Source organism: Tursiops truncatus, chromosome 5 (assembly GCF_011762595.2).
Source record: "Tursiops truncatus isolate mTurTru1 chromosome 5, mTurTru1.mat.Y, whole genome shotgun sequence".
NCBI lineage: Eukaryota > Metazoa > Chordata > Mammalia > Artiodactyla > Delphinidae > Tursiops > Tursiops truncatus.
The window spans coordinates 117708818-117736438 of NC_047038.1; the positions used below are offsets into that span (position 1 = coordinate 117708818).

The 27621-nt window shown below is 57.5% G+C and overlaps 1 protein-coding gene across 1 annotated transcript in view; it reads right to left on the reverse strand.

The window, feature by feature from the left end:
* Positions 1 to 2418: 2418 nt before the first annotated feature.
* WFS1 (wolframin ER transmembrane glycoprotein) overlaps positions 2419 to 27621 on the reverse strand; it is a 30037-nt gene continuing 4834 nt past the window's right edge. Inside the window, exons 2-8 of the mRNA XM_033857355.2 lie at positions 25171 to 25406; positions 16348 to 16430; positions 15767 to 15911; positions 13817 to 13987; positions 12326 to 12406; positions 11318 to 11463; positions 2419 to 6628 (exon numbers count right to left, since the gene is read on the reverse strand). Of these exons, the coding sequence (XP_033713246.1) occupies positions 4820 to 6628; positions 11318 to 11463; positions 12326 to 12406; positions 13817 to 13987; positions 15767 to 15911; positions 16348 to 16430; positions 25171 to 25405 (2670 nt within the window). The 5' untranslated portion in view covers position 25406 and the 3' untranslated portion in view covers positions 2419 to 4819. The remainder of the gene's footprint in view (positions 6629 to 11317; positions 11464 to 12325; positions 12407 to 13816; positions 13988 to 15766; positions 15912 to 16347; positions 16431 to 25170; positions 25407 to 27621) is intronic.

Below are 27621 nucleotides of genomic sequence, written 5' to 3' on the forward strand. Positions count from 1 at the left end.
AAGCAGGCCGGGGACCCTCAGGGCCACAGGGGTCAAGGCCATTTGGTATTTATGGCCCCGTGGAAGCTTCCATAGAAGCAGTATCTACCACCAAAGGGCCAGCTGGCCAGGTCTGCTGGGAGACGGGGGATGACCTTTCCACTGTCTCCTTTCTCCTCCGCACGGTGCCTTAAAGTACCCTCTGACCCATTTTCCAGAGCTCAGCCCTGACCTTATGAGGGCCCTGGCTTCAGAGTCAAGAGAGGGGCTCTAGCTGCCTGCAGGACAGAGACTCAATTCCAACCTGGTCTTTGGACCGCAAGCTCTATCCTCTGGAACCCCCTGGCATCCTGGGCGACGCCTGAGGCATCAATGGGTGCCCTGAATGTTGAATAGTCTTCCTCTGACCTCACCAAATCCAGTCTCTCCCTTTGCTATCAAAATGGGGCAAACCCCACAACCTCCCAGAAGCCTTCCGGACCCCGTCTCCCTCCCCAGGCTGAAGTTCTGCCTTCTCTGGGCCCCCATAGCACTTCCTGTGTCTGAAGGCAGGAGGGCACTTCTGACTCTGCACTGGGGCCCACACACATCTGACTTGTGTGATTTCCCTGAGGGTGGAAACTGGGTTTGATTCCAACCGTGCAATTACAGCATCTGCTCAGCACCACAGTGCAATAAATATTTGTTGGAGGGCGGCAATGAACGGAATCAAAGCTCATTAGTTAAGTTAAATAAGGAACGTTTTCAATGATAAGTCATACGTATTAGCCAACCTTATCTGACGCGTAGTCATGAGGAATTAAAGCTGTGAAGCCGGCAGAAAGGCAGGACTGTGAGTCCCGGCGGGTGTGGTGGTTGGGAGGTGGGTGCAGACAGAGCATCATCTGACACCAGTCCCCCTGTGGATTAAGCCACTCCAATAAGTTCCGTTCAGCTAAACATGGTTATTTTCACAAAGGTTAAACTTTTTAAAAGCTAGAAGGGACATTCGTTTGGTGAGGGCCTCCATAAAGGTTCTTAATTGGTTCTAAAGTTCCATGAATGCTTGACTTCATTTAACACATTCACAAGTGTACTGAGATTTACTAGTGCCTGACACTGTTGTGACCACCCTGCGATAAAATTAACTAGTTTAATCCTAAAAACAACCGATGAGGCAGGCCCTGTTACATCCCCCATTTACAGAAAAGGCACCGGAGGCCTGGAAAGTGTGAATCTGCCCGAGGTCACACAGCTGGGATGAGGGGTTCAAACCAGCCAGGTGGCTTCCTGTTCTCATCCGCTGCATAGGTTACACCTGAACTTACAAATAACACTGTTTTTGCATGGAGTTATGTACAATTTGTCTTTGTTTATTTGTTTGTTTGGGTGTAGAAAAGAATTTCTTTATTGCCTTGCCAGGCAAAGGGGGACACAGCGGGCTTCTGCCCTCAAAAACTGTGTGTCCCAACCCAAGGCTTTGGTGAGGAGTTTTATAGCAGCGGCTCAAGGGTGGGTTGCTGATTATTATCAGGGTGCGGGCAGGGCCTGCACTCCTTTAATCTGGCCTCAGGTAGTTTCCTGATGAGCTTCTCTGGTTCTTGAGGTTGTCAAACTGTGACCTTCTCTGGAATGAAGACCAGAATGAAGACCAGAATGAAGTACTTCATCAAGTACTTAACATCTTCCATTTGTTGGGGATTTTAGTTTTGTAGAAGAGCTCAAAGATATTGCTATGTGTATCCTTTGAGGCAGAACCAGGACCTGCCCCAAGGCTGCACTATTGTTTTTTGACTGCTCCTCCCTTGTCTCTGCATCACCTCCTTTCCCTGGTCAACAGCTGTTTGAACCTGCCCTTTGGAACTTAGGGAAGGTCATGGAGGCTGAAATCTATTTCCTACAAACAAGAAACAGGGGACACAAAAAGGCTTCTGTGGCTAGGAGCCCCACAAGGTCCTCCTTGGCTTCAAGAGGAAACCAGGAAAAAGGCCACATTGCTGCTAACGAAGTCCTAAGGAAAGGTGTTCCTTCCCAAATGGGTTTGGATGAGGCACTGGTTTTTATGAGGAAGTTACATCAGACCATCAATAAACTCTTGTAAGATTCTTCCATCCAAAGTGGCTCTTTTCTTTATTCGTGTTTATACCAATTATCTGTTCCTTGAGAATGTGAAAGAAGTTTCTGGTCAAACTTTCTTTTGCGACTGATGGGGGTGTGTTCGGGCCAAGTTGCTCCAAGATGTGCCGCTCTGGCACGTGGATTATTTAGAGCTGAAAGGAAGCAAGACCCAAAAGACTCAGGAAGAACCTTTGAACTTCACCCTTACTGCCTAAAATATTTAAGATAGAAAGCCTGTTCCAGGAAGGAGTTATCACCGTAGATAACTGTAGTAAAGTACTGAACGAAGTGCGGTAAACAGGGAGGAACCTAGCAAGGCCCATCTGATCAAATACATTTGGCTTTTTTTTTTTTTTTTTTTTTTTATTTTTTTGGCTGCGTTGGGTCTTGGTTGCTGCATGCGGGCTTTCTCTAGTTGCGGAGCATGGGCTCTAGGCACGTGGGCTTCAGTAGTTGTGGCACGTGGGCTCAGTAGTTGTGGCCCATGGGCTCTAGAGCGCAGGCTCAGTGGTTGTGGTGCACGGGCTTAGTTGCTCCGCGGCATGTGGGATCTTCCCGGACCAGGGCTCGAACCCGTGTCCCCTGCATTGGCAGGCGGATTCTTAACCACTGCACCACCACGGAAGTCCCCCACTTGGTTTTTTAAACAGCGTTTCATTGCTAAGTAGTTTTGCAAACCACTGACCTAACCCAGACTTACATTTTATAGATCAGGACACTGGGACCTAGGGACAGGGGCTGAATGGCGGATGCAGGGCAATCCCCGTGAGACCACACCACCCCCTGCTCCAAGGAGGCGCTCTGCTCAGGAGCTGAATAACAGCGTGACCCAGAGGACAGGGCACCGGCAGATCTCGGTCTAATACTGGAACCGTTTTCTGTGGATCAGGGCTGTCACGGCACCTGCCCCCTGCCCAGTGAGGATGATATGAGGTCATCTGCATTCACTCAGAAAGCCAGGCAGCTTCCTCGCCCTCCAGACAATCAGTGGGGAGTCTGGGAGGCAAAGCTGAACTGTGAACTCACTTCATGGCCTCACAAACCTCCAGATCAGAGAGGGGAGTGGGGCTGACATTTAACCTCATCTCATTACCTGGGAAGAAACCCAGAGGCACAAAGGGATGCCACCCTCCTGAGCACTTCCCAACATGGGATTTCAGGCAGACCAGACCAGGCAGGAAGACAAAACAGAAAGAGTTAGCAATGCAGGGATGCCGCTGCCACCCACCAAGGTGAGATGCGTCTTCAAAACGGAGGTGGCCACACCCTGAGTCAACTCCAAACCACAGAAGGATGTGTGAACAACTCCAGGTTTCCTGACCACAGCAAAGAACTGGACATGCAGCTCACTGGGTGGGGGGCACTGCCCACCGGGGGGCAGGAGGGGACCAGGCTGTCCTCAACCTCAGGGAAGAAACCAAAGGCCGGAGGGACCCAGACAGACATGTCCCCCTGCCCAAGGGACCCAGACAGGCATGCACCCGTGCCCAGGGTGCTAAGTTTGCTGAGGGACCCCAAGCTGCTCTAGCCACCCCTAGATGGCTCAAGTTCTGATGATAATTCTATGGAATTATCATTGTTCATCACTGAATACAGGATACGGTTTCACAAGCAACACACTGCTGAACAACACAGCTACTGAACCACGAATAACCACGTATGTGCCCTTTCAGTGGTGATTTCAGTTTCACAAATAATCATGACCATGAGCATTTCACAACTAGTAAGACCCGGGCAGACAGCTGGGTGATGGCGCAAACACTGCAGGGGCCCCTGGCCTAGTAGTGTCGGGTCGCTCACTGAGAATCAGTTCTGCTCTTTGTAACCCCAGCTGCACTTGTATGTAACTCAGTACAAGGGTAGACACCTGTTGAGTCTCTTACACATACAAAAAACAGCCTTCTTTTAAAGAAAGAAAAGGACAGTGGATTTCATCAAAGGTTTTTATTTCGGCTGCTTTAGGACCCTGACTTTCTGCTTTCTGGTTCTAAACATAGCCTAGCGTTTCTGAGCACCGGGAGGGGACGCCCTGGGTTCCTTCTATTTCCTAGTCCCGGTGGATTCAGGCGAGACCCTCGCAAACTCACCCATTACCCACCAGACAGGAGAGCTGCGAGGCGGGCAGGCTGCAGGATGCAGAGCTCGGGGCTTCTGCCCGTGCGGCCTCCGATCTCAGAATCAGGCAGGGCCTTGGTCATATGACAGAGCGGCTCTGCAGGCCCCCAGGATTTGCAGACAGCTGTCAAGGCTTAGCAGTGACCAAATAAATAAGAAAAGCTATCGTTGAGTTTACAGAGCAGCACTATTGGTTCTTTAAATAACAAACCCAAACAGAAGTAAATGAGGGGCCGGGGCGTGCGTGGAGGTGGTAGGGGAGGGAGGGCAGCATCTGTAAAGTGTTTTTCGGGCACAGGAATCCTAGTCTAGCCTGGCACACCAGCTGCGCACGGAGAGGTCGGGACTGCGGGTCGAGGCTGTGCATGCCATTTCCAACCACACTGGGCAGTCAAAGTGGACAGAGTAAAGGAGTCAGCCCGTTCACAGAGGTGTGAGCAGACTACACGTGACAAATGGTCTCCAAAGCCCTGCGTTTGCACATGCGTGCGGACACACACACACACACACACACACGCACGCACGCACGCGCGCGCACAGTGGTTAGTGTTGCGCTGTTCAGCCGGGAGGCCGTGGGGGGAGGTCCTGGCAGCCACATGCACCGACACTCCTGCAACAGGACGCATCCTCAGGCCACCGACAGGAAGGGGAAGAAGAAGAAGTTGAAGGCGAACTTCACGGCGCCGTGCACAGTGCTGCGCCAGTCCCGCTCGACCTTCACCTGCCGCCTGGCTGGTGAGAGCTGCGCCATGCAGTTGAGGCAGCTGATGGCCTTGAGCTCGAAGACGGGCCACTTGCTGCCCAGGCGGCCCTCGAGGACGGTGCTGAACTCGATGACGCTGCCCTGGCGCAGGTGGAGCAGCACGTCCTTGAACTCGCTGCTGGCCCGCAGCACGATGTCCTTGGTGATGTCGTCCTCCTCGGGGCCGCGGGTGCCGTTGGCGCCACTGTAGGGCATGCCCACGGTGATCTCGAACTTGTGCCGGTCGAACTTCTTGATGTGGCAGGGGTGCTTGGCCAGGAGCTTGAGGCGGCAGAGCTCCTCCTCGGCCGTGGAGACGTTGCCCGAGCTGCAGGACGGGTAGGCCTCACCGTAGAGGCAGCGCACCCAGTCGCCGATGAAGAGCGGGAGCATGTTGATGGCCGACTCGGCGCTGTTGTCGATCTCCGTCACGCGGACATACTTGAAGCGGCCGGTCCACGTGACCCTGTGGCCCTCCAGGTGGCTGCAGAGGATCTGGGTGCGGGCCATGTTGGTCTCCTTCCAGGCCCTCGGCCCGCACAGGAAGCCGTACTGCTGCCAGGTCAGCGTGGAGTTGTAGACCTTCATGCCCTCCGAGCGGTACACGTAGAACCAGCAGAAGAGCACGATGGCCGTGAGCCACACCAGGATCAGCTTGACGATGGAGCTCCGTGTCAGGGACTTGACCATCTCCACCACGGAGAAGTTGGCCCTGGTCCACCAACGGACCAGCAGGGGGATGCTGCAGACCACCATGGTGACCACAACCTTGGTGAGCTCCAGGGACAAGAACCAGTGGGCCAACCGCACCACAGCCATCAGCGCCAGGCCGGCCACCAGGATGGGGAGAGCGAAGAGGAAGAGGAAGTAGCCGATGGACGCACGCACCAGCCCCAGGCCGGTGGACTCAAGCAGGATGACCACGGAGAGCTCGCACCACATGAAGCAGACCAGGTAGGGGACCAGGTAGCAGTAGGCGCCCTTGAAGTTTCTCAGCTGGGCCATGCGGAAGAAGAGGTACAGCAGGTACACATAGAGCAGGCAGGGGATGCTGACGTTCAGGACGACGAAGTGGCCGACGGGCACCGTGAAGAAGGTCTGGCCCAGGAGCTTCAGGTAGCGCCAGTCGACGGGCACAGTGGGCAGAAGGGAGAGCAGGCCGGCCGCCACCTCGGTCACCAGGGCCCTCCTGGTGTAGGGCTCGGCCGAGGTGCTCAGGCTCATGTAGCTAGTGACCGTGAAGAAGACGGACACGACGGCCAGCTCCGAGCAGGGGATGCAGTCCTTGCTGGCGATGGGGAAGGAGAAGATGACGAAGAAGACAGACAGCAGGAAGTGGACGTAGGGCTCCAGGTGGTTCCAGCCGAAGTTCCCCTCGGCCTGCTCCACGTCCAGGTTGGGCTCGAATCGCAGGAGCAGGCTGGTGAGGGCACGGAAGCTCTCCCAGGCCTTGCTGTCCTGGAAAACCTTGAGGGTGCAGATGACCATGGAGATGAAGGACAGGTAGAAGACGACCAGGGGCACGAAGAAGGCGAAGAAGTCGATGGTGAGGTTGCTGACGATGAAGAAGAAGACCAGGGCGTTGATGTGGTGGGTAGGCACGAGGGTGGACAGCCAGTGCAGGCCCGCCCGGGACGCCACATCAATCAGGTACTCTTTCAGCTCCATGATGACGTGCAGCGGGTATCTGACCACCTGGGAGGAGGGGTGCAGACAAAGGAGGGGCACTGGAACGTGGCCAGGGTGGGAGCCCCACTCTCTGCTGTGTCGCTGCTCTCTGTCACTCACCCGCACTGCCCCCAGCTCTGGGCAAAGCGAACTCACCCGTCATTTCAACCACGGCCAGGCCCTTGGTCCGCATGGTCCCTCCACCTGTAACACCCTCTGCAGGTGGTGATGCTCCACGTGGTCTCACGAACCTTCCCCCGATCCCGCCCAATCCTGCAGGGCCTGGCCCCTCCCTCCCGCCCACCCCTGACTCCCAACCCTCCACCAGGGTCTCCAGACTTATGAGGGCTGGTCTTCGCTGCGAGACCTGGGGCGCCTGGCAGAGCCCACCTGGCCCCCTCTTCCCTCCCCACGGGCCTCACACTTGCAAAGATGACAGAGCACCAGGCTGCTTGCATCTCAGCCACCCCTGTGGAGGGGACGTCACCGAGCCTCAGCGGCTCACCCATCCACCAAGGGGGAGAGGAACCACTGCTTTACCGGCCTACACTGGGCTCTGACCGGCCCAGGAGCGGAGCAGGGACTCCGGGAAGGAGAGTTCGGCAGCCATGTGAATGGAAAGGGTTCAGCTGCGATGGGGCGGATGCGACATCTTCACTGCGACAGGAGGCCCGACGCCAGCCACCTGCACCCCCCACCCCTGCACACCGACTGCTAGAACAGTCGCACAACCCTCACAGCCACGTTCAAGGGCAGCACCGCTCCCTGCCTTGGGTCCCACTCCCCCGGGCTGTGCTCACTGCAAAGAGCATCAGAAACCCTCGGCCTTTTCCGCAACAGAAGACGAATGAGGGGCTGTGAGGGCAGCGAGGGCGATTCTGCCACCCAGGGTGGCCCCCATACCTGCCTGGTTCTCTGTACAGAATCCCGGAGGCCTCCAGCCCCACCACGGTTCCGGGGAGACGCGAGGGAAGCCGAAGGGGGTGAATAAAGAAAGTAGCTGTGGGCAGTGCCAGTGCTCACTCGGTCCTCCTCAAGGAGGACCGCACCAGTGTGCTGGGTCCTCGCGGAGGTCACCCATGCCTGGGGGCAGCAAAGCCCAGCTGTGCCCAGAGCCCGTCCGAGGGGCTACATGACAGAAGCCCTGTCAGCGCCCGGGTGAGGTGGGCAGCACAGCCTCCACCCACACCCTGGGGACAGACTCGCTCTGCCCCACCCACCAGAGGGCCGAGGAGGGGCAGGGATCCTGGGTGACAGGAGTGACAATACTGGGGTGCGGCCGTCATCTGCCCAAGAGCCGCGGCTGGCAGGCAACTCAGGATGACCAGGACGCCCGGGAGCAGCCAGGAGAGTGAGTCCTCCAGAGGAGAGTGACCCGGGCTCACAGCGGAAACAGGAGTGTGTAAGACTGTGTCTACAGACACACACGCGCACGCACGCGGAGCTGCATTCCTCCTGACGTGTTTGTGACGGTCCACTTACTCTCTGTTTTAGAATGGGCAAGAAAATGAACAAACCAGTAAACCAACTAAGGGCTGCCCCAGCTCACTGGGGCCAGCTTCCCAGAAGCAGACACAGCACCCACCCCATCTGGAGGTGGCACTAGGGGACGTCGGACGCCATAATCCTTGGTGTGGATTTCTGACACTTGCCAGACAGCAAACCCGTGTCTCCAAAAATAACCTGCTCCGGCTTCCTCTGGGAGGGGCCCCTTCGGCCCAAAGCCACACCCACCAGTTGAAACGCAACAGCACGCAACAGCGATGGAAAGAGCAATGGAAAGAACCCGTGAGTGCGTCAGCGGCGGCCTCTCGGCTCATCCCTGTGGACGGGGCGTTTCCAACCAGACAGATGAGAGGCCCCCCAGGGCGGCTGTTCCCACAGCCGTTCTCTCTCTGCACAACCAGCACTGGACAGCTTTGGGGGAGCTAGCCTGGAGGTACCCAAGCAGCTGGGACCTTAAAACTAATCTGAAATCCTATCCTAATGCTCAAAACCATTCACACTATTTTTTTTTTTTTTTTTTTTTTGCCCATGAGGCCACACAATCACATGGTTGAGAGGACCTTTAAAAGACACAAAGCTTCTAGAACCTGATGTCCAATGGTGCCAGCCTCTGCCCGCACGGCGAGGCACCTGGGCCACCATGACCAGTTCTCTCCTTTTAAGGTCCCAATTCTGTCCCTTGTAGCTTCTACCCAAGCCCTACTTCTTGGGGCCCCACCAAATTGTGAGACTAGAAACCTCTTCTGTAGAGAAAGCCCAAACAAATTAAAATGAACTTTTCTTTCAGCAGGAGAGAAATTTTTAAAAATAAGTAGGGGGACTTCCCTGGTGGTCCAGTGGTTAGGACTCTGCGCTTCCGCTGTTAGGGGCACAGGTTCGATCCCTGGTCGGGGAACTAAGATCCTGCATGTCGCACAGCGCGGCCAAAAAAAAAAAAAAAAATGAGTAGGGAGTCAGTTCACGAAAGGACAGGACAGGGCAACCTGGCCAGGGCTGTGGTCACCAGTCGCTCGGCTAATGTGAGAAACCGAGCAAACAGCCTTTTACAACAGGGGAAGCCGACCAAGGAACCCACCGCTCACTCAGCAGGTCAACTAGACTCTGCTCGGACCTGAGTGAATGTTCATGTGCTGGATTCTCAATCATTTAATACAAAAACATTATGCCTTTAAAATATTCCTGAATTCATCTTTACGAAGGTTTCATCTGTCACCAAAGGCTTGAGAAGAGGCAGCTCGGAGCCTGGAACATCCCTGGGGGTCACGTCAGCTCGCAGAGAGGCATCTGTCACTTCCCACTGGGGTGCTGAGGGCTCCCCGGGCCCACGTCCTTTCTCTGTCCTCCAGGGGGCTAATAAAGGCTGGGACAGCTTTTAGTTCCAGGAGACACCGCTATGATTCATTCTCTCTTTTTCCAAAGGCTTTTAATGAGACAAACTGTAAAAGAATCAAAGTGCTCTGACAACTTCAAAAACTGAAAAAAAAAAGAAAAAAAGAGCCTTATTTCTTTTCGGAATACTTCAAATCTCTTTTTCCCAAAAAGGACTTTCAGATATCTTACAGCCCTGAGCTTGTTACCAGTAAGGAGGGTAACATAACTTGCTGTCCAAACCAGGATGCTTTTGAAAGCAGGCATTATTAGTAATTATGCCAGAACAGTGCAAACTACGGTGTCCAGGCCAGGACCACCTGGCCCATGGGTCTTCTCCCACTACCCTTTCACCTTTGACCCTCACTGGCATTTGGGGAGCACCTCCTCTTTGCGAAGAACCACAGCAAATGCTCCACCTTCCCTCGCTCGCTTTAATAAGAAAACTAATGTCATTTGTGAACACGCTTAGCCCAGGCCTGCTTCCAAGTGGGCCTTCAATAAAAGCCATGGCCTCCCTGGTTGGCTTCCTGGGCCATCCCGACCCCGCGTCTCAGAACCTTCACCCTGGATACCCTACCTGCCCTCAGGGACTCTCACTCAGCTCGCTGGTCCTGAGCGTGGCCTTCACACCCACCTCTCTGGGCTGCAGCATCTCTGTGGAACTTGCTTCCAAGTCGGCCTCTCTACCCACCGAGGGCAGCTTTCTGAGCCTCCACCTCCAGGCCCCAGCACGGTGCTTACACTGCGCTGCGTCTGGGAGGGTGACACGTCAGCACACGTCCTGTCACCAGCCCTGACCCCGCTCGCACACACACAGCCCACTCTCCCACGCTGACGGCAGCTCACACACGTTCCCAGGCAGCTGGGGATGCACAGAACCCGACGGATTCTTGTGTGACTAACGCCAGGACCTCTGTGACGCTTGGTCTGCTCAGAGGCCCTTGTGCTGGCCGGGGCCCTCCTGGCCAGTCGTGGTGATGGACCTGTCTGGGGCCAGATAGCCAGACTTCTGTAAATCCTGGTGTTCTCGGCGAAGTAAGATACAGACACAACTAATTCAAGCCCGTGAGCTGAACTGGGGGAAATCTGGTGAAGGGCGGCGTGGCCACACTGTACATCTGCACCCTTAGTCACAACCACGTGACCAGGAAAACAAAAGCTGTGACACCAGGGCCACACGAGCAGCCACTCCTGGCTGTCGGCACGCTTAGCCTCCCTCACTCCCTGACGCCACTGCTGCTCGCTGGCCAACGGTGTAAGCGCACGCTCCCCGCTTCAGGTCGGCCCTCGGTCACCTCCCTGCCACTCTCTCCACACCACACCTGGCTTGCTCCCCGAGCCCCTGCAGATCCAGATAAACAGGCACCACTGCAGGGGCCTCCTGGCCGCCTGAACACAGCACTTTGCTTTAGGGAAAAGGCATCTTCGAGGAACTGACCTCCACTCTGTGCCATAAACGGATAATTTTTCAAAATGACAAAGTCTAAGTGAAAGGTGACCTCCAGGGCACGGCATCCTGTCCCCCGATGGCGTTTGGCAGGGAAAGATGAGAAGGTGCCTCAGCTTGTCCATCACCCACTGAACCTGCCCGCCCCCGACAGTGCCCTTGGTTTCAGAGCCTGAGCACACGTGAAAGGCCTCCCTTCACAAGGACGCGTCCTTACGCAGTTACGGTGACGTCCCTGCAGGACGAGCCTCCGCAGGGACAAGCTACACAGTCCCTGAGGCCCCTGTGTTGGGCGAGGCCCCCCACCTACAGCTCCCCGGGGAGCGCTGGGGGGCGCAGGGCGGCGCAGCCCGGGCCGAGAGCCCTCCACGGGTGCCTCCAGCCACGCTTACCTTCAGGCGCAGGGGCAGGTCCTCGGGGCTCTTGCCTGCCAGCTCGTCATCGTCGTCGTCCTGCAGGAACAGGTCGGCGGGGATGACGCCCTTGGCGTACTTCTTGGTGATCTCCACGAAGTCGTCCAGCGCTATGTAGCTCTTGGCTAAAGCACAGAAGAGAACACATGGGGTCTGCGAGACTGCAAGCACTGTCACCCCGCGTGGCCAGGTGAGCAGGGGCACGCTGGCTGGGCCAGGCAAACCCCTCCCTGGGCCCGGACGACGGGAGGAGAGACGCAGACAGGCCTGCTGATGGCCTCCTCGCCTTGGTGATGTGCTGTCCCTCCCCCGAAGCGGCCCCCTCCCTAGCTCTTCAAGCCTAGGGGCTGCCTGAGCCCAGCTCCAACGCTGACTCCTCAGCCACCGTCACCGCCAGGGCCCCTGTGACCCTTGCCCTCCCTTGGCCCTGGCTGCTCACAGCACTGACGCCCTGCAGCTCAGCCCCCTCCTAACCCCGCCAGTCAACGCGTATCCTCTGAGGACCTACTGTGTGCCGGGCCTACTGTGTGCCTGGCACACCTTCACTACCTCCACCCGCCATGTTCTGCCCTCTATCCCCCACCTCCCCACAGCCCATGCTGGGTGCCCCCAGGCCTCTGCCTGTGATGTCTGCTTGGCCTGGAGCACCCCCCGGTGCCCTCCGAGGGCTAGCTGCCTCCTCACCCTCACTGGCTCGGGCACCCGGCGTGCTCGCAGCCCCCGGCAGCTCTTTGTCCTGCAGGGACTGTCATGCTGCCCTCGCTGTCCCTCCAGAGTGCATGCTCCCAGTGGGCAGGGTCCAGATCCCAGAGCCCAGAACCCTGACACCCAATCAACAGCCCCAGAGGGACTGAAAATCCATCACGCCTCCAAGACCCTGGAGGCCAGGCCTGGACTGGCAGGAGGGAGCAGACACGGCGCTCGGGGTGGTGGGAGAGACAGCACGGCAAGGGGTGTCGCAAGCGCAGGACCGGCGGCCGTACTCACATTCGCTGCTGACCAAGCGCTCTAGCACCCGCCTCTGCTTCTGCAGCGACTTGGGGACGGGGCCAGGCTGCACCCCTCCATCTGTAGGGGACAGAGCAGATTGAGAATCGGGGCAGGTTGACCGCCCCATTCCCTGCAGCCCCCCGGGAACCTGCCAGTGTGCCCCGGGGACTGCAGGGCCTGGTGCCTCCACGCAGCCCCGGAGGGCAGTGCAAGGGCCACCCCTCAGGACTGTCACCTCTCAGCTTCCGCCCCAAGGCCCCACAGGGCACAGCCCATCCCCTGTACAGGCGCGGCCTTGGCACTGGACACACCATACCCTCCGGTCAGCCTAGCCTGTCCCCATACACCTTTGCTGCTAGCGTCGTCACTTGGCGTGATGCTCCCCTGGAGGAGAAAGCGCCGCCCCTACCGCCACACCCCCAACCTGGCAGGCATTCACCCAGCTCTCCCGCGCCAGGCTCCGAGGTGCACCTCTGCAGGGGCGGGGCGGGCAGGAGTTGGACCAGAGCGCAGACAGTGACAACAGGAGAGGAGGGGCACTGTGACTGAGGGAGGCCACGGGAGCCCCGAGTGGAAGTGGCCAGTGGGGGCGGGGGCAGCACGTGCAGGTGGCGCTGAGGCCTCACAGGGTCTCCGGGCTCCACATGGGGCAAGCACGCCTCTTGGGGGTGCTGCCACCCGGCCACCTCTGCTCGTCCCAGAGGGGCAGGTCAGACAGGAGTCCTGCCCTGAGATCCCCAGAGAAGGGGCAGAGGTGCCCACCCAGCAGTCCTCTCTGACGGGTTGGCAGGTAGCTCCAGCCCCCAGCATCTACCCCTCGGGGCCGGAGAAGGCTGGGCGAAGCCCTGGGCAGAGAGTCATTTTCTGAACAGCGGGAGGCAGGGGCTCCTCGAGGTAATGAAGTCACAAGAGTCAGGTGCCCCCCGCGCCACCAACCCAGGGAAATGGAGAGGCCACACCCAGTCAGGGACACCCATTCTCCTGCCCCATCCGTCCTTCTGGCTGCTGCCCGTGCCCTTTGCGGAAAGTCAAGTTAGAAGGAGATAGGGAGGGCTGCAGAGGCTGGCAATGAGGTCCGCCCTGGACAGACTCTTGGGGGTTCGGGGACCTAGGTCCCTGCCCACACCTCTCACCCTCCCCGCACTCCCTGTCCCTCAGGAAGAGCAGGACACCATTGGAACGACAAGGCCTGTGGCTCTGCCTGTGGGCAGGAGGGGAGGAAACCCCAAGGCGCAGAGCAAATCTAGGTAGAACCAGGGGAAGGGCCTGCTGGGCGCCCAGACCTCGGACTGAGCCAGGGCTCAGGGCACAGCTCAGGGCGGGGACCCCAGGAACAGGAGGATGCCCAGGAAGGACGCTCCCCGGCTTTACAGGACACCTGTGAGGTCCCCACAAGAAGGTCCCTGGAGCCCCCGCTTCGGCTCCCATGCGGAAGCACCCAGGACTCCAACACAAAGGCCCAGGAGGCCGCACGGCAAGGCCGCGTACCGTGCTCGTTGACCTGGCCCACGTTCTCCAGCAGCTCCGACACGGCCACCTGCTTCTTCTTCTTGGGGTTGAGCTTCCAGTACATGACGAGGGCCGCCTTGCGCACGGCCCGCTCCAGGTCGGTCTCGGAGGAAAGGTGCCTCACCTCCTGCTCATTCTCGGAGGTGATGCCTGAAAGAGGGGAGGCATCAGAGCCCTCGCCTCACCTGCCCAGAAGCTGTCAGCGACGCCCTGGTCCTGGCCAGCCCGCTTGAGGGGGTTGGGAAGGGATTCCTGCAAGCGGCTTTGCAGGCACCTTTGTCACCAGGGCTGAAACGAACATCTGACCAAAAGGACGTCTGGCCAAAGTCCCGGCCGGTGGGCGGCTCGGCCTGGCCTTTCAGCAGACACTCACCAAGTGCCCATGGTGGCCTGGTGCTGGGCAAGGACTCCCCATCTTCCTGGCTTGCTCCCCCCTCCCCATTTCACCCTCACAAGGACCCTCTGGTGGGATGCTGCTGTCCCCACCTTACAGATGGAGAAACCAAGGCACACAGGGGCGGCCTGGATTGCCAAGGCCACCGAGTCAGGGAGGCAGAGCCGGTCTCAGACCCTGGTCAGTCTCACTGCAGTGAGTGGCCTGGGTGCAAGAGCGGGGCATCCCTGCATCCACAGCGCCCGCCCCTCCTAGGGCGCCAGGAGCAACTGTGTCCCTGCACAGACGGCCCTTTCCCAGGTAGGCAAGACTCACCCATGGAGAGACCGGGAGCAGGTTTCATGGGCTGGTCAGCAGCTGCCTTTCCCCCTACTCCCCAACCACCTGGACGTCAGCAAGGCCCTTCCAGAGGGCAGCGAGACTAGGGATGGAGGATTGGGCTTTTTCTCCTTTGAAACGTCTCCGAAACTTTCAACCAGAGCCCACGTTTATGATCGGTAAGCACTCAACTGCGAGAACGTGGAGGCTGTGGGTCACACGAGGCCTGGCCCCCTCCCTCACACGCCCTCTGGTCCTCGGGCCTGCCTTGGCTCCCTCAAGGCGTCTGGGAACCACTGGCTCCAGTGAGCTGTGCGGGCCACACTGACTCGATTGGCCAGTGCAAGGCCGTCCTGCCTGCCCTGGAACAGGGAAGCTGGCTTGGTGAGAAATTTCGGCTAGCAAAATATGACCACTCCAAGTTGTCAAAGGCATCAGCCTAAGGTCCAGAGAGAGTAGATTCTATATAATAAATGTTACTTTAAAACATTACAATGCAAAACCAGAAGAAAACAAATACCAAACTACAGAGCACTTCTCTCTGGGTTTCAACGTGATGGGTAATTTCTATCTTTATGTTTTCTATATAGTTCAAGTTTTCTTTGATAACAATAAACACTTCTACAATCTGAGGGAAAAAAGGCCGCTTTCTGATACCCACTTTCATCTTTCTTCTGCGGTTTGAACCTTCAGGAAACACTCTTCCCTGACACCGGGAACGAGCCATTTCCCTTGGGCAGGATAACCTAGTAAGTGTCCACACGTGGCCAGGCTACACATCACTGCCCCTCCCAACACCCAGACCCGTCCTGGCGGTGAGTGCCAGCCTGAGCGGGTCTTCACTGGCCCATGGTCCCCAGCTTCTCGGCTCAGACTGGATGGAAAGTCAGTTCAGAAAGTGCCGCTCTGACCTCAGGCCCCCGTCGTGTTCTCCAACTTGGCTCCAGGATCTACTCCTCAACTTGGATTAGAACCCAGAGGGTATCTCCTTGTAGACACCACCACAAGTTAAAGAGGATGGAAATGGCTTCACTCCCTAAGTATCACACGTTATACTCCAAAAATGGCTAAATGGCAAAGCCACTGGCATAACAGAAACCACACTCATTGCTCAATGGCACTGCCAGCAGCAAGTTTTCCTGCTGCTACTTTAGTTGTTAATTTAGCAAAGCAGCACGGCATGCCTCACGCATCCCCCCCCAGGCCTCTTGACCCACCTTTTCTGTCCGCCAGGCACCGGCGGAGAAGCTTGACGGCCTCGCGCCGGCCCTGCTTGGCGGCGAGGGTCAGCCAGTCGACAGCAGTGCAGTTGTTGACCTCTTCATCCCCGTCGCCGGCAAGCTGCAGGTAGCGTTTCCCCACCTGCAAGCAGGACCCCGTCACTCCACGTGCTGCAGCGGCCTCCACGCACAGCGCCCGGGCTCCCACGTCCTGCCCTGAGCTGCTCCCCGCAGCTGGGCAACCTCGGCCTCCCTCTCCCTCTCCGCCCGGTGCTCCCTGCCAAGGGGGGTGTCAGGACCCCTCCCCCACTGATGAGGACAGGCAGGAAGCAGAGGTGGTATCAGAGGAGGTGATGCCCAAGATCAGGTGGGAGCTGGACAGAGGAGGTGAACACGTATGTGCTCCCCAGAGGGCGGAGGGAAGAAACACCATGAACACAGAAACGCAACAAACGGGGGCCTGGACACGGCGGGCACAGTCAGGCCGCTCCCAGCTCCCAGCTTGCAGGCACCAGCTTCTCCCAGACCCACCACGCTGCAGGCCGCGGCCTGAGTCTCCTGCGGACAGCAGTGCTCACCTCCGTCTGTGCCTTGGGGTCCCCGGCCTTGGCCTTCTCCAGGACCTCTTCAAAAGGGGTGTCCACATCTCCCTTCGCAGGCCCTTTAACACGGGAAAACAAGCAGATGGACTGTCACCAAGGTGGTCCTTGTCACTTATCTGAGGAGGGGAGGGGACGGCAGGAACAGACGTCAGCCCCAGGTCACGAGCGTGACAGCAGATGCAGAGAGAAGGCGCCAGGAAGCTGCTTTCCTGGGAGCAAGGACCACAAAGCTGCCCGGCGGCGGTTCCAGTGGCTGCTCAGAGCTCGTGGTGGGAGACAAGGGACAGAGGGGGGCACCGGTAACCACCGTCGCCCCCTCAGCTCACTGCAGCCAGAGCGGCTGAGCTCAGGCTTGAACGGAGTTCTAGAAAGATCCGAGGGCTCAAGTTCAAAAGCCCCTGAGCTGGAGAACCTGCACCCCAATGCCCAGCGCCCCAATAAACAAACCAAATTCATGTTTTCCAAGACTGTCGTCTATACACACGACTGATTTTTGGAGGTCATAATCACGGTACATACATTTTGCTGTATATATATATATATATATATATATATATATATATATATATAAAGTAGTGAATCACAACCAATTTCCCATGTTGCTCTGCAGTGAAATGCACCATTTCAGTGGCTCAGAAATCCCATCAGGGTTCTGGGCCTCTCCTCTCCATCGGACCTTTAGGTTATTCCCATACTCCCTAATTTTATAAAACAGTGCCAACAAACCATTCTGTAGGTGTATTTTTTATTGGGGGGGGGGTCATTCTCCCAGCACACGTTCTTCAGGTGAATTACTAGGTCCAAGGGTCCAAACATCATACAGCTCGTGCTATATTTTCTTTGTAAAAAGCTATCCTAAGTTACAAAAGCATCACGTAACTTCATCGATTTCACTACAGCCTCTCCTGCAGTGGGCAGCATAACAAAAACTTTTTTTAAAAAGATCACTTTTTACCAGTCCCTTTCTTTGATTTAAGCAACCAATACCCGGGCCTATGCCCGACACCACACCTCGCCTCGGCCATTGCCACAGCCCACCTTAGCAGGTGCCTAATTGGGATTAACAGACTCTTGCTCTCCAGACATTTCTGGAAACAGAAGGCAGAATTCAGGGAAACACGAACAGTCCCCAGGAACACCCACCGGATGACCAGCTTTCCCTACCCCTTCATCCAGGCCTTTCCCAGAACCAGGTCCGCCAGGCTCAGAGCCAGCCCCTGTGTGCAGGGTACCCAAATCTACGGCACCCAGGAGCCCAGGGGGAGACGGCAGGGCAGGGGCCTAAAGCGACGCAGCCTAGGAGGTTCAAAGGCAGAGGTCACACCTAGTTTGGAGAGGACACGGGGGCCGGGTGGGGGTGTCTGGGGACGGCTCAAAAGGAGGATTCTTAACGAGACCCACAGGTCAGGCACCTGTACTGAGACCCTCTTGGTGGACAGCTTGCAAACATGATGATACCTCTCCCTGAGCAGTTCAGCCTGGGTTCCCTTGACCAGGTCCCAGGGACCTAACCCAGAGATGGCTTCAGGGCCCAGGACGTCCATCCCACCCCGTGGCCCCAGACCTTGGTGCTTCCTGAGTCATCAAGGTCAGTTCTCCCTTCGGCTGCCGTCACCCCCTTCAGCAAGGGCGGGAATGAACTTTCTGGCCAAGGGCTCAGACTAAAGAGAACAAATGGGAAGGGTGGGCTCGCAGGGAAGGAGGGTGTGTGTGTAGAGAAATCTGACCTGCCTGTGAATCTACCCTTAGCGTCAAAGTGCCTCATGACCAAGGGAGAGTCATTTTCAATCCCATCGTCAATATCCATCCAGTAGGACGGTTTATGAAGAACGAGACGCTTCGTATTAAGTGCCTGGTCCAGAGTTGGCGTTCCCAGTGTGCGTTCCTTTCGCCTCCCCACGTCCCACCTCTCGGCTGACCCCAGGGCCTTCCTGGCTCACTGAGGCCACACTTCCCAGCCCAACACCAGGCACCTCTTGGAGTTCACAGCTCTTTTCTTTACTCACTAAATTCACAAGTCCAAGGTCCTTTTTATTAAATCAGAATATGGAAGATTCAGGCACAGATCTGTTGGCTAAAAAGGTTATTCTGTCCGTGATTAATTTTTCGCAGACATTGTCCACAGCCTGACATTTCAAGAAGTCTCCTCGATATACAGAATCTCTTTGAAACAGGCACCTCACCTCCCTCATTACCCTCCTTTCCATTTGGCACCGGCAGAAGTAGGTCTACAACTACTCAAATGTTGGGCTCGTGCTGCGAACCGATCGGGGGGTTCTGGCTTGTTCCAGCCAAGGAGGAACCCTCACATAAAGACCACCGCCAGACGCTGGCTGCATCAGCGTGGATACCGAGGGCCACTGAACACACGAGTTCTCTGCGGGCTTGACTCTCATTCCTGACCTCTTCCTAACCCTAACCTGATGGCCCCTTTGGGGACCCACCCTCCCCCACTCTCACAGGATGGCTGCAGCAAGCCTACTGGCCCATCCGTCTCCCTGACCACAGCAGCAGGTTCAGGGAGGGACACAGACCCAAGTCAGGACAGTGGGGTCTGTGCTGGCTGCTGGGCAATGTCTCTTCCTTCTGCTGGATCTCAGCTAACAGACACCAGCTTGGAGGCCGAGGGCTGCCCTGGGGGAAGCCCACCTGAGAGTGAGGGCACGCAGGAAAGCAGAGCTGGGGGCAGATTCCCAATCATGTCATCTGAGTCCCTGGATACTCTACACTGTGCAGACATATGGAAGAAACAAATCCCCTGCACCCTGTTGTTTTGGGTTTTTTTAATAAATTTATTTTATTTATTGATTTATTTTGGCTGCTTTTGTTCTTTGTTGCCGTGCGCGTCTTTCTCTAGTTGTGGCGAGCGGGGGCTACTCTTTGTTGCGGTGCACGGGCTTCTCACTGAAGTGGCTTCTCTTGTTGCAGAGCACAGGTTCTAGGCACTCGGGCTTCAGTAGTTGTGGCGCACGGGCTTAGTTGCTCCGCAGCATGTGGGAGCTTCCCGGACCAGGGCTCGAACCCGTGTCCCCTGCATTGGCAGGCGGATTCTTAACCACTGTGCCACCAGGGAAGCCCCACACCCTGTTTTTCTTTTTTTTTTTTTTTGCTTATGTTAATTTACATCGGGTTTCAACATCACCAGCAACTGAGAGTGTCCCGACTCTAGCTCATTTTTGAAAGTCTTTCTATCAATCACAAAACGGCAATGGCAGAGCTGCATGGCCCTGGGTAGTCTCCTCACCTCTGTGAGGATCCACAGAGGACCAGCACACCCCCTCCTTTATACTATTTATCTCCTGTGGATCCCACGCATTTGAGAGACTTGTATCCACCACACCGCATTAGTAACTGATGCTCATTTTGTCATGAAATGGGAGGAGAGTCCCCAGGATGCTGTCCCCTCCCCCCAGCACAGCCCATCTCCATTTTCCTGCGTCTCTCACGGTCCCACCAGCCTTTACGGAGATGATCTGTGTCCCGCAGGTCTGACCCATCTCCATCCCCCAGTGTCAGACACAGCTCAGCAAAAGCTGAACAGATGGGAGGGGTGGACAGGGGACCGACAAGGGAATGGTCTCAAGCTTTCATCTCTGTCTCCCCAAATCCTTGCACAGGGCCTGGAACACAGCACACTCTTGGCCTGGAGACTGAACTGCCAAGCTCACCTCCCTGATCTGAGCAGGTTCTAAGTAGAAACAGACAAAGGTGAGTGGCGAGCAAGTCATGCTCCCACTCGTCACCCACCCCAGGGCCGTGGGCTGGGGAGCCCTCAGGCGTCCCTTCCCAGAAGTCCCGAGGGCTCTGCCAGCTCCCCAGAGATGGCTGAGAGCAAGAGAGAAGCTGGCTTCCATTCTCCACAACTGCTGAGATCTAGATTTGCTGGAGCACATTGTTTAAATGGTTGAACGCACGCCAAAGGCTCTTAAGAGAAGAGCACAATCTGAAACACACAGGAACTATGATGCCATACTCCTGTCTCTAGGAGCTGCTGCCCTTCCACTGCCTCACTCGCTGGCCCTGGACAAGGCCTTAGGCTCCCTAAGGCCTTAGGCCTTAGAGTCCCTGGTCCTCTCCTGACACCCACCACGTGGGCTGCGGTGAAGGGAAAGGTGATAAGAGCCCCAGGGCATCCCACGTGTCCTCCTCATCGCTGTGGGCGGCTGGGTCACCTTGCACCAGGGGCTGTCCCAGCAGCCTTCGTGATGCTGACTCTGGTTCTCATGAACACACAAGGAGGACAATCCCTGCGACCCCGTCTTTTCCAGGGGCTGGCTAAGCTCCAAGGCGGGGGTCCCGGGCAGGAGGTCTGAGCTTCCCACAGGCCCAAGCAGTGGTCATGGACCTTGCCCATCATCACTCACCCAGCAGACGTTTACTGAGCATTGGCCCCGGGCCAGTCTGAGCTCCAGGAGCCAAGGGCACTGAGCTGAAGGAGGCAGGACCCCCGCCCCCCCTACCCGCCCAGGGGCCAGACGGGGACAATCACAGTCCAGCAGTGCAGGCTCAGGGGGGCGGCGGAGGTACCAGGCATCATCAATCCTGATGGCAGGGGCTTCCTGGAAGAGGTGACACCCAAGACTTGGAATGCAAAGGGGAGGTTAAAGGTAAGGGATGAAGGGCATGCTGCCAAGTTTCCAAAGGTCCCAGGAAACCACCAGGCCGGAGACAGCCTCACCGCCCCTGCCATCTGTCCTCACGACAGGTCATCCTGGAGTGAGGGGATCGGAGTGATGGCCTGACAACCAGACAGACCAGGGCTTCAGTCAGGGTCAGGATAAAATAACGCGTGTACAAAACTCCCTAACTCTTCACTAGCCAGCACCTTGACCGGACAAGGAGAGAGCGCGTCGTTTGTGGCTGTGGCCTTGTCCCCAGGACAGCAGGGACTCAGCGCTCCGCATCCCTTCCCGCACCACATCGTCTCCTGACCTTCCCAATCCCGCCGTCCCGCCCTGAACCCCGCTGGGAAACTGCCCCGCCCACGCCCTGCACCCACCTGGCAGCTCCAGCCAGAGACCTGGAGTCAGCCCAGCTTCCGGGGGCCTCTCCACCTGCCACGGGCCTCCCTGCTGGCCTCGGCTCCCACGGGTCATCTCCACGTAACAGAGGTCATGCCGCTCCTCTGGTTTAAATCCTCTAACGTTCCCCAGAACACCCATTCTCCTTATCCCGACCATTTGAGACCCCACTCAGTTGGCCGACCTCTTGACCCTGCGTCCAACCCCTGCCCAGAGCCATCAGCCTGGGAGCCCTTTGTGCCCTGCACGTGGCGGCGGGCCCTGCCTGCCTTGCCCACTGTCTCCTGCACCCGCTGAGCAGGCAGGCCCTCAGTCAACACTGGGGTGAACGTTTCCTGCTGTGTCCAATTCAGTGACAGTGACGCCACAGAGAGAAGTGAGGCAGCAGGGCCCAGCTGTGGCGGGCCGGGACCCCGAGGGTGCCAACTGGCCCAGCGCTTGCTCAGTGCTCCCCGCCCCTCCCCTCGGGGTCAGAAGCCAAACAGAGACCACATGTGTTTCCTGACTCTTCTTATCTGAAACTGGCAGTCTTGACTTGGTCCGTCCTCTGAGGCCGTTTTGCTTCACCCAGATTGAAACCAAGTGCGTTCCCAGCCCCCGTCTCCTGGCCCCACAGCTGTGGGGTGTTTGTGGCTGGACAGAGATTCCAGATCAGGCCCTGGCCTGCCCAGAGGCCTTGGAGACGAAGCAGAGAACGCAGTGATCTTTGAAGGAGATATGGAGATCAGAAGAGCCCAGTGGGGCGTGTTTCTGGGGACAATCAGGCACTAGTCCAGCGTGATGGAGCCGCAGAGCTCAGGCCCTCTTCACCCAGAGCTCGGAGGTCCCTGCAGCTCCGCTGGGCATGGGGGCAGCGTGGGACAGGAGACTGGGATCACCCCTGTGCCCATCACTCAGCACTGGCTGCTTTGGTAAGTTGATGGCTCAGTTTCCTCATCTCTAGATGGGGACAAGAACAGAGTCTCCCTCTCGAGCTACCGTAAGGGGTCACGTGAAGCCCCCAGGTCTGCAGTGCACATGGCAGACGCTCCCCACCACGGGTCTGGGGCCCCTGCATGGGGCAGGGGCAGTGCTGAGCTGGGGGTGCTCACCTCAGGCAGCCGGCTTCTCAAGGGGGAAAACGAAACGGCAAGGCTGGGCGAGCTGGAGAAGGGCGGGGCGCGGCCGGGGACTTCCCTAACTCATACAGAGCATCTGGAGCAGCGGCGGCCGAGAGAGTCACGGCGTCCTGCCTCGTGCAGGACACAAGGAAGCACGTGGGCGCACATGCACACGTGCGCACACGCACGCACGCACAGCTTGCAGCACAACAGCCTCCTGGGGGAGAGAAGAATCCGACGCACACGTGAAGCCCCTACACCCAGACACACAGAGCCTGGAGCTGACACTGAGACCGGTCGCCCAAGAGGGACTGAGTGGGGCCGTGAAACTGGAAGGCTGCCCCGACATGCGAGGCAACACCCCAGGAGAAGCCTGAATAGGAAATGAGATGGGCTCGGGGGGCAGGAGGCTTGATGACATCCACGAAACACATCGAGCTCCAGGCACGGACGCTCTCTGCGCCACCGGGCAGGCACCTAAGGGACAAGGGGCCTTGACTCAGCACCTCGCCCCATGTGCCATGCTCAGAGCACAGGGTCCTAGCACGTGGACTCCACATGGCTGGTATGACTGCGCCCACTTTACAGATACAGAGACAGGCTCAGCGAGGCCTCCCAACTCCCTCAAGGGCACACAGCTCAAGGCCACCAGCCCAGCCAAGCGTCCCACCTCAGCCATCCCGGCACCATCTTCCTGCACCACCTCATGGCCCCGACACTCAGTAAATAAACAGCTCATGTGGACAGACGTACTCCAGAGTCCCGGCTGGGGTGCACTGGCACCAAACCACAGAGCGTTTTTCAAACTACAGACTTCGACCCAGAAGGTCACGGAACCAATTTTACTGCCCACAAGCAGCATTTGTTTTTAAATAAAAGCAACAGAATGGAGACTATCAGACAGCAACACACACACTAAGGACAAGTATGGTTTTGGAAATTTCCGTTCCCACTGGATGTGTGCGTGTGTGCGTGCAGGCCCGTGGGTGTGTGAGTCCGGTTACGACAGCACATGTCTTTCTTGCTGTGGGAGGAGGTCAGAAAGTCGAAGAGGCGGCAGTGCCTTGAGAGCTGGGTAGGATTTCAACAGGTGGAGATGGCGATAGCATATTTTGGGCAGAGGTTCCCATGTGGCAAAGGGGAGGTGGGGGAACAGGGAAGGCGGAGGCGGATTTGAAGAACGTGGGATGGTCTCGGTGAGCAGGAAGGAGAGGGCGGTGATCCATGGAAAGAAGTCACAGGGCTTTCACCACCCACAGAGCTTTTAGACCTGATGTCCCCAGTGGGCTCCGTTCTGATCGCCGCACCTGTAATCGGAGCCAAGGTCCCTACTTCACAGGTTTGGTCGCTGTGAGAATAAGACAGACGCACTGAGAAGCACTCGGTGGATTATTAGAAAAAGTAACGCCGATACCAGCTATGTTTTCCCCAAATATCACAGCCAGAGGTCCAGGGATCCTCCCTTTCTTGGAACTCACAGTAGACTTGAGGATTTTTCCCTACAACAGCCCCGAAAGCACAGAGGAGCCTCTCACACAAGGCTCCTGTTACAGTCCGTTGCCTGGTCCTGCCCCCGCTCACTCCTGGTGTAGCTCAAATCGCAGGCCAGACACGAGAGCATCACCAATCCGAGCCTTCCTTCCTCGCTGCCACCCCGTCACCTGGAGGCCCGGGGCTCTCTCTACCCCAAGTCCACCCCCGGCGAGGCCATTTCTTCCCGCTGGCCCTGCCCGTGCTGTGCCCTCTCCCCAGGCTCACTCTTGCTCAGGCGTCATCTCTTCCCACAGAGCAGGGCCCCACCTCCCCAGCGCCAGGCCCAGGGCCACTTCTATGCTCCCCATGAGACCGTGGACTCCTTGGAGACAGGGGGCAGGCCTGACTCACCTGTGCTGCCGATGGCCACTCAGGGCCAGCAAAGGGCCGTGCTCAGTGAGCAGCAGGTGGACAGAGGACAGACCAAACCCTGGTGTCCCTCCCCCAATGTCAGCAAGGCTGCCAGCACCACAACCAGCTGTCGCGTCGCACCCGGGTCCTCACACTGTCTCATCTCTTCGCCTGGGAGGTGCCTCCTGGGACAGAGTGGAAACCTGAGGAGGCCCAGAAGTGGACTGGGGGGGAGGGTAAGCCCTTGGAAGCCTGGCCTGGGGATGGAGGATGGTGGTCCAGAGGGCAGCGGGGACCTGGGCCTGGGCCCAGGCATATTGCAGGCTGGCAGCCAGTCCCCAGGGGGAGTGGCCACGTGGGGCCCCCAGACCGGGCAGAGCTGCCTGACTGAATGGCCCCTGAGCAGTGGCCACGGTGGACAGGGAACAACATGGGCTGCCCCGAGTGCTGGGCGGGACCAGCTGGGGTGGGGAAGACTTCCTCCTGCCACCTCCCCCCATACGGTGCCTGGTGGGGACCCTGAGCAGGTGGGAGCTAGTGCTTTTGATTATAAATAAAATAAGGAAACGTGAAGTCTGCTGCAGCCCAAGTTTGTGAACTTAGGAGCAAAGCCCGCTGCAAGGTGAGAGTCGAGGGGCCCTGAGTGGAGCAGGTGGGCCCCCGACCACAGGGGTGCCCTGCAGGAGGAACCTCGCAGGGGTGTCTGGACCACGTGCCAGGACTCGGGTGCTCACCCTGCTCCTAGAACACCCCCGGGGGAGGACAGTCCAGCTTCTCAGGCCCCATCCCCTTACCTGTTCCATCCACCCTTTCTTGGCTCCTGGCATGCGAGGCCTGGGGCATGGCCGAGGCAGTCGTGTCTCTCACATCTCGTCCAGGTCCAACCTGGGGTCCGGGAGCTCGGGGCGTCCCACTCTTCTCCTGCTCCACCGAGGTGGTGGCATTGAGCCGTGAGCGGGCCTGGGGCTGTTGTGGCAGCGGTGGAGACCGTGGGCCAGAGGGGCTCGGAGGACAGGCACCGGAGGCCATTCTGCAGTGAGAAAAGCAGAGGGTCAGACACAGGAGGCCAGCCAAGCCCAGTCTGCTCTGGCCTCTAGTTTCTGGTAAAGAGAGGGGACGGACAAGGGAAACAGGGTGGGGGCTGCCCAGCATTCTATGTGATCTCATTCAACCTCACAACAGCCCCCGTAAGACACTCCCATTTTACAGAGCAGGAACTCGAGGGAGGAAACACTCAAGGCCGGCTGGCTGGGCAAGTCCCACAGCAGGCATGAGCCGGGCCCTAAGTCTCAAGGCCTTGGGTCCCTGCCTCACCAGGCATGAGCCACGGGACCTCGGGTGTGCTCATCTGAGAAGTGGGGATGTAGAATGTCGCGAGGATTCAGTGAGATGGTCCACACAGGGCACAGTGCCTGGCTGTGCTGGGATGAAAGCTGGCCTCCGAGTACGTCCACCCAAAATCTGTGAAGGAGACCTTGTTTGGAAGAAGGGGTCCTTGCAGATGCAGTCACGGATCTTGACATGAGATCATCCTGACTTAGGGTGGGCCCTAATCCAGTGACTGGTATCCTTATAAGAAGAGGGAAACACACAGACACAGAGAGGAGGGCACCATGTGAAGTAGGAGGCAGAGGTCAGACAGATGCAGCTGCACGCCCACGGATGCCAAGGATCGCCAGCAACACCCGAAGCCAGGAGAGGCGAGGGAGGACTCTCGCTCAGAGCCTCCAGGAGCAACCAGCCCCGCCGACATCCTGATCGCGGACTTCTGCCTCCAGAACTATGAGACAATAAATTTCTATTGTTTAAAGCCACCCAGTTTCTGTAACTTTCTTATATGAGCCCTAGGGAATGAATACACTGGCACAGAGTGAAAGTTAAATAAATGTGAGGAGAGGGGAAGGGGAAGAGGTGGGATAGGGAGGGTGAGGGGAGGAGGGAAGGGAGGGGAGAGGGGGAGCGAAATGGGGAGGGGAAGAGAAGGGGGGAACACAGCCCCTGGAGCCAGGATGTAGTCAGACCTGCCCGCCTCCCAAGCCCTCCACGCTAGGCCTGAACCACAGAACAAATATCAGGGAACACGAATGCACCAGATGTGAACACACACTAGATGTGCAGTGACGGAAACCATGAAGCTGGTGTGTCAGAAGAGATGACTGGAACAGACTGGCGAGCACAGAGCGTCTACCACAGGGGAAAGGGCTCCATTAGTCAATAATGCCATTTAGCAAAACAGCAAAAACCACCACTGACACAATTAAGGGCAACCATGAGCCCCAGACCGTGGAGCTGAGAGCTCTAGGAGTTCCCCAGCCAGGGAACCAGGATCAGACACAGACCCTGAAGAAGTCGGGACCACGTGCACTGTGCGGGGGATCCCCAAGGATCCCATGACCCTCACCGCAGCCTCAGGGCCATATCCATCCTCTTCACTGAGATGAGGAAATGAGCACAGAGCAGGGAAAGCCCGGCAATGAGGAATCTGGCTCCCAGACTAACCCGTCGTAGCTGTCGCGCTTGGCTGTGTCCACCAGCTCTGTGGTCCTGAGCAGGCCACGTCCCTCTCTGCACCTCAGTTTCCTCAACTGTAAATGGGGACAATCGTCTTACACTTGGGGACACTGTGAGGACCACATGAGACCAGAGGCCACAAGGGACCAGGTTCCCAGGCATCCCCAGTGCCCAGCTCCAAGCTCTGAGACTGCCCCGAGCCTGCCAGAGTGGCTGCCTGACACGTGTCTGCAGACTGCTGACACAGCAAGAGTCGGAGGGGGCCCCAGGCGCCACACGCCACTTCCCCGGGGCTACACAACCAGGTCTGCTCCATTCCTACTAGAGATGGGTCCCAGAGATCAGATCTCTGTCCGCCAAAGAACCCTGGAGATTTCAATCTGGACATTCCTCCCTCAGAGGGACTGAGCCCTTATTTTAAAACATCCCTCTGGCTGCAAACCAAAAGCATGTCAAGCCACATGGATCTGCTTGGAAACCAACACAGTGCTTGGTGCTATTTCCAAACACCAGGTTTCCCGGAACCAAACAAAGAGGCAACTTTTGTGAAATTCGTCATCTGCCTGCACGTGCAGACCCATTGGGCAGGTGGCCAGCTGTGGGCGGGGAAAGTCAGCCGGTGATTTAGCAGACAACCCAGTTGTGTGGGTCACTGGCTGACCCGAGACAAACCACATGGAGCCTGAAATTCCGACCTGGAATTTCAGGAAAACACAGGTTCTGGCTGGCCTGTT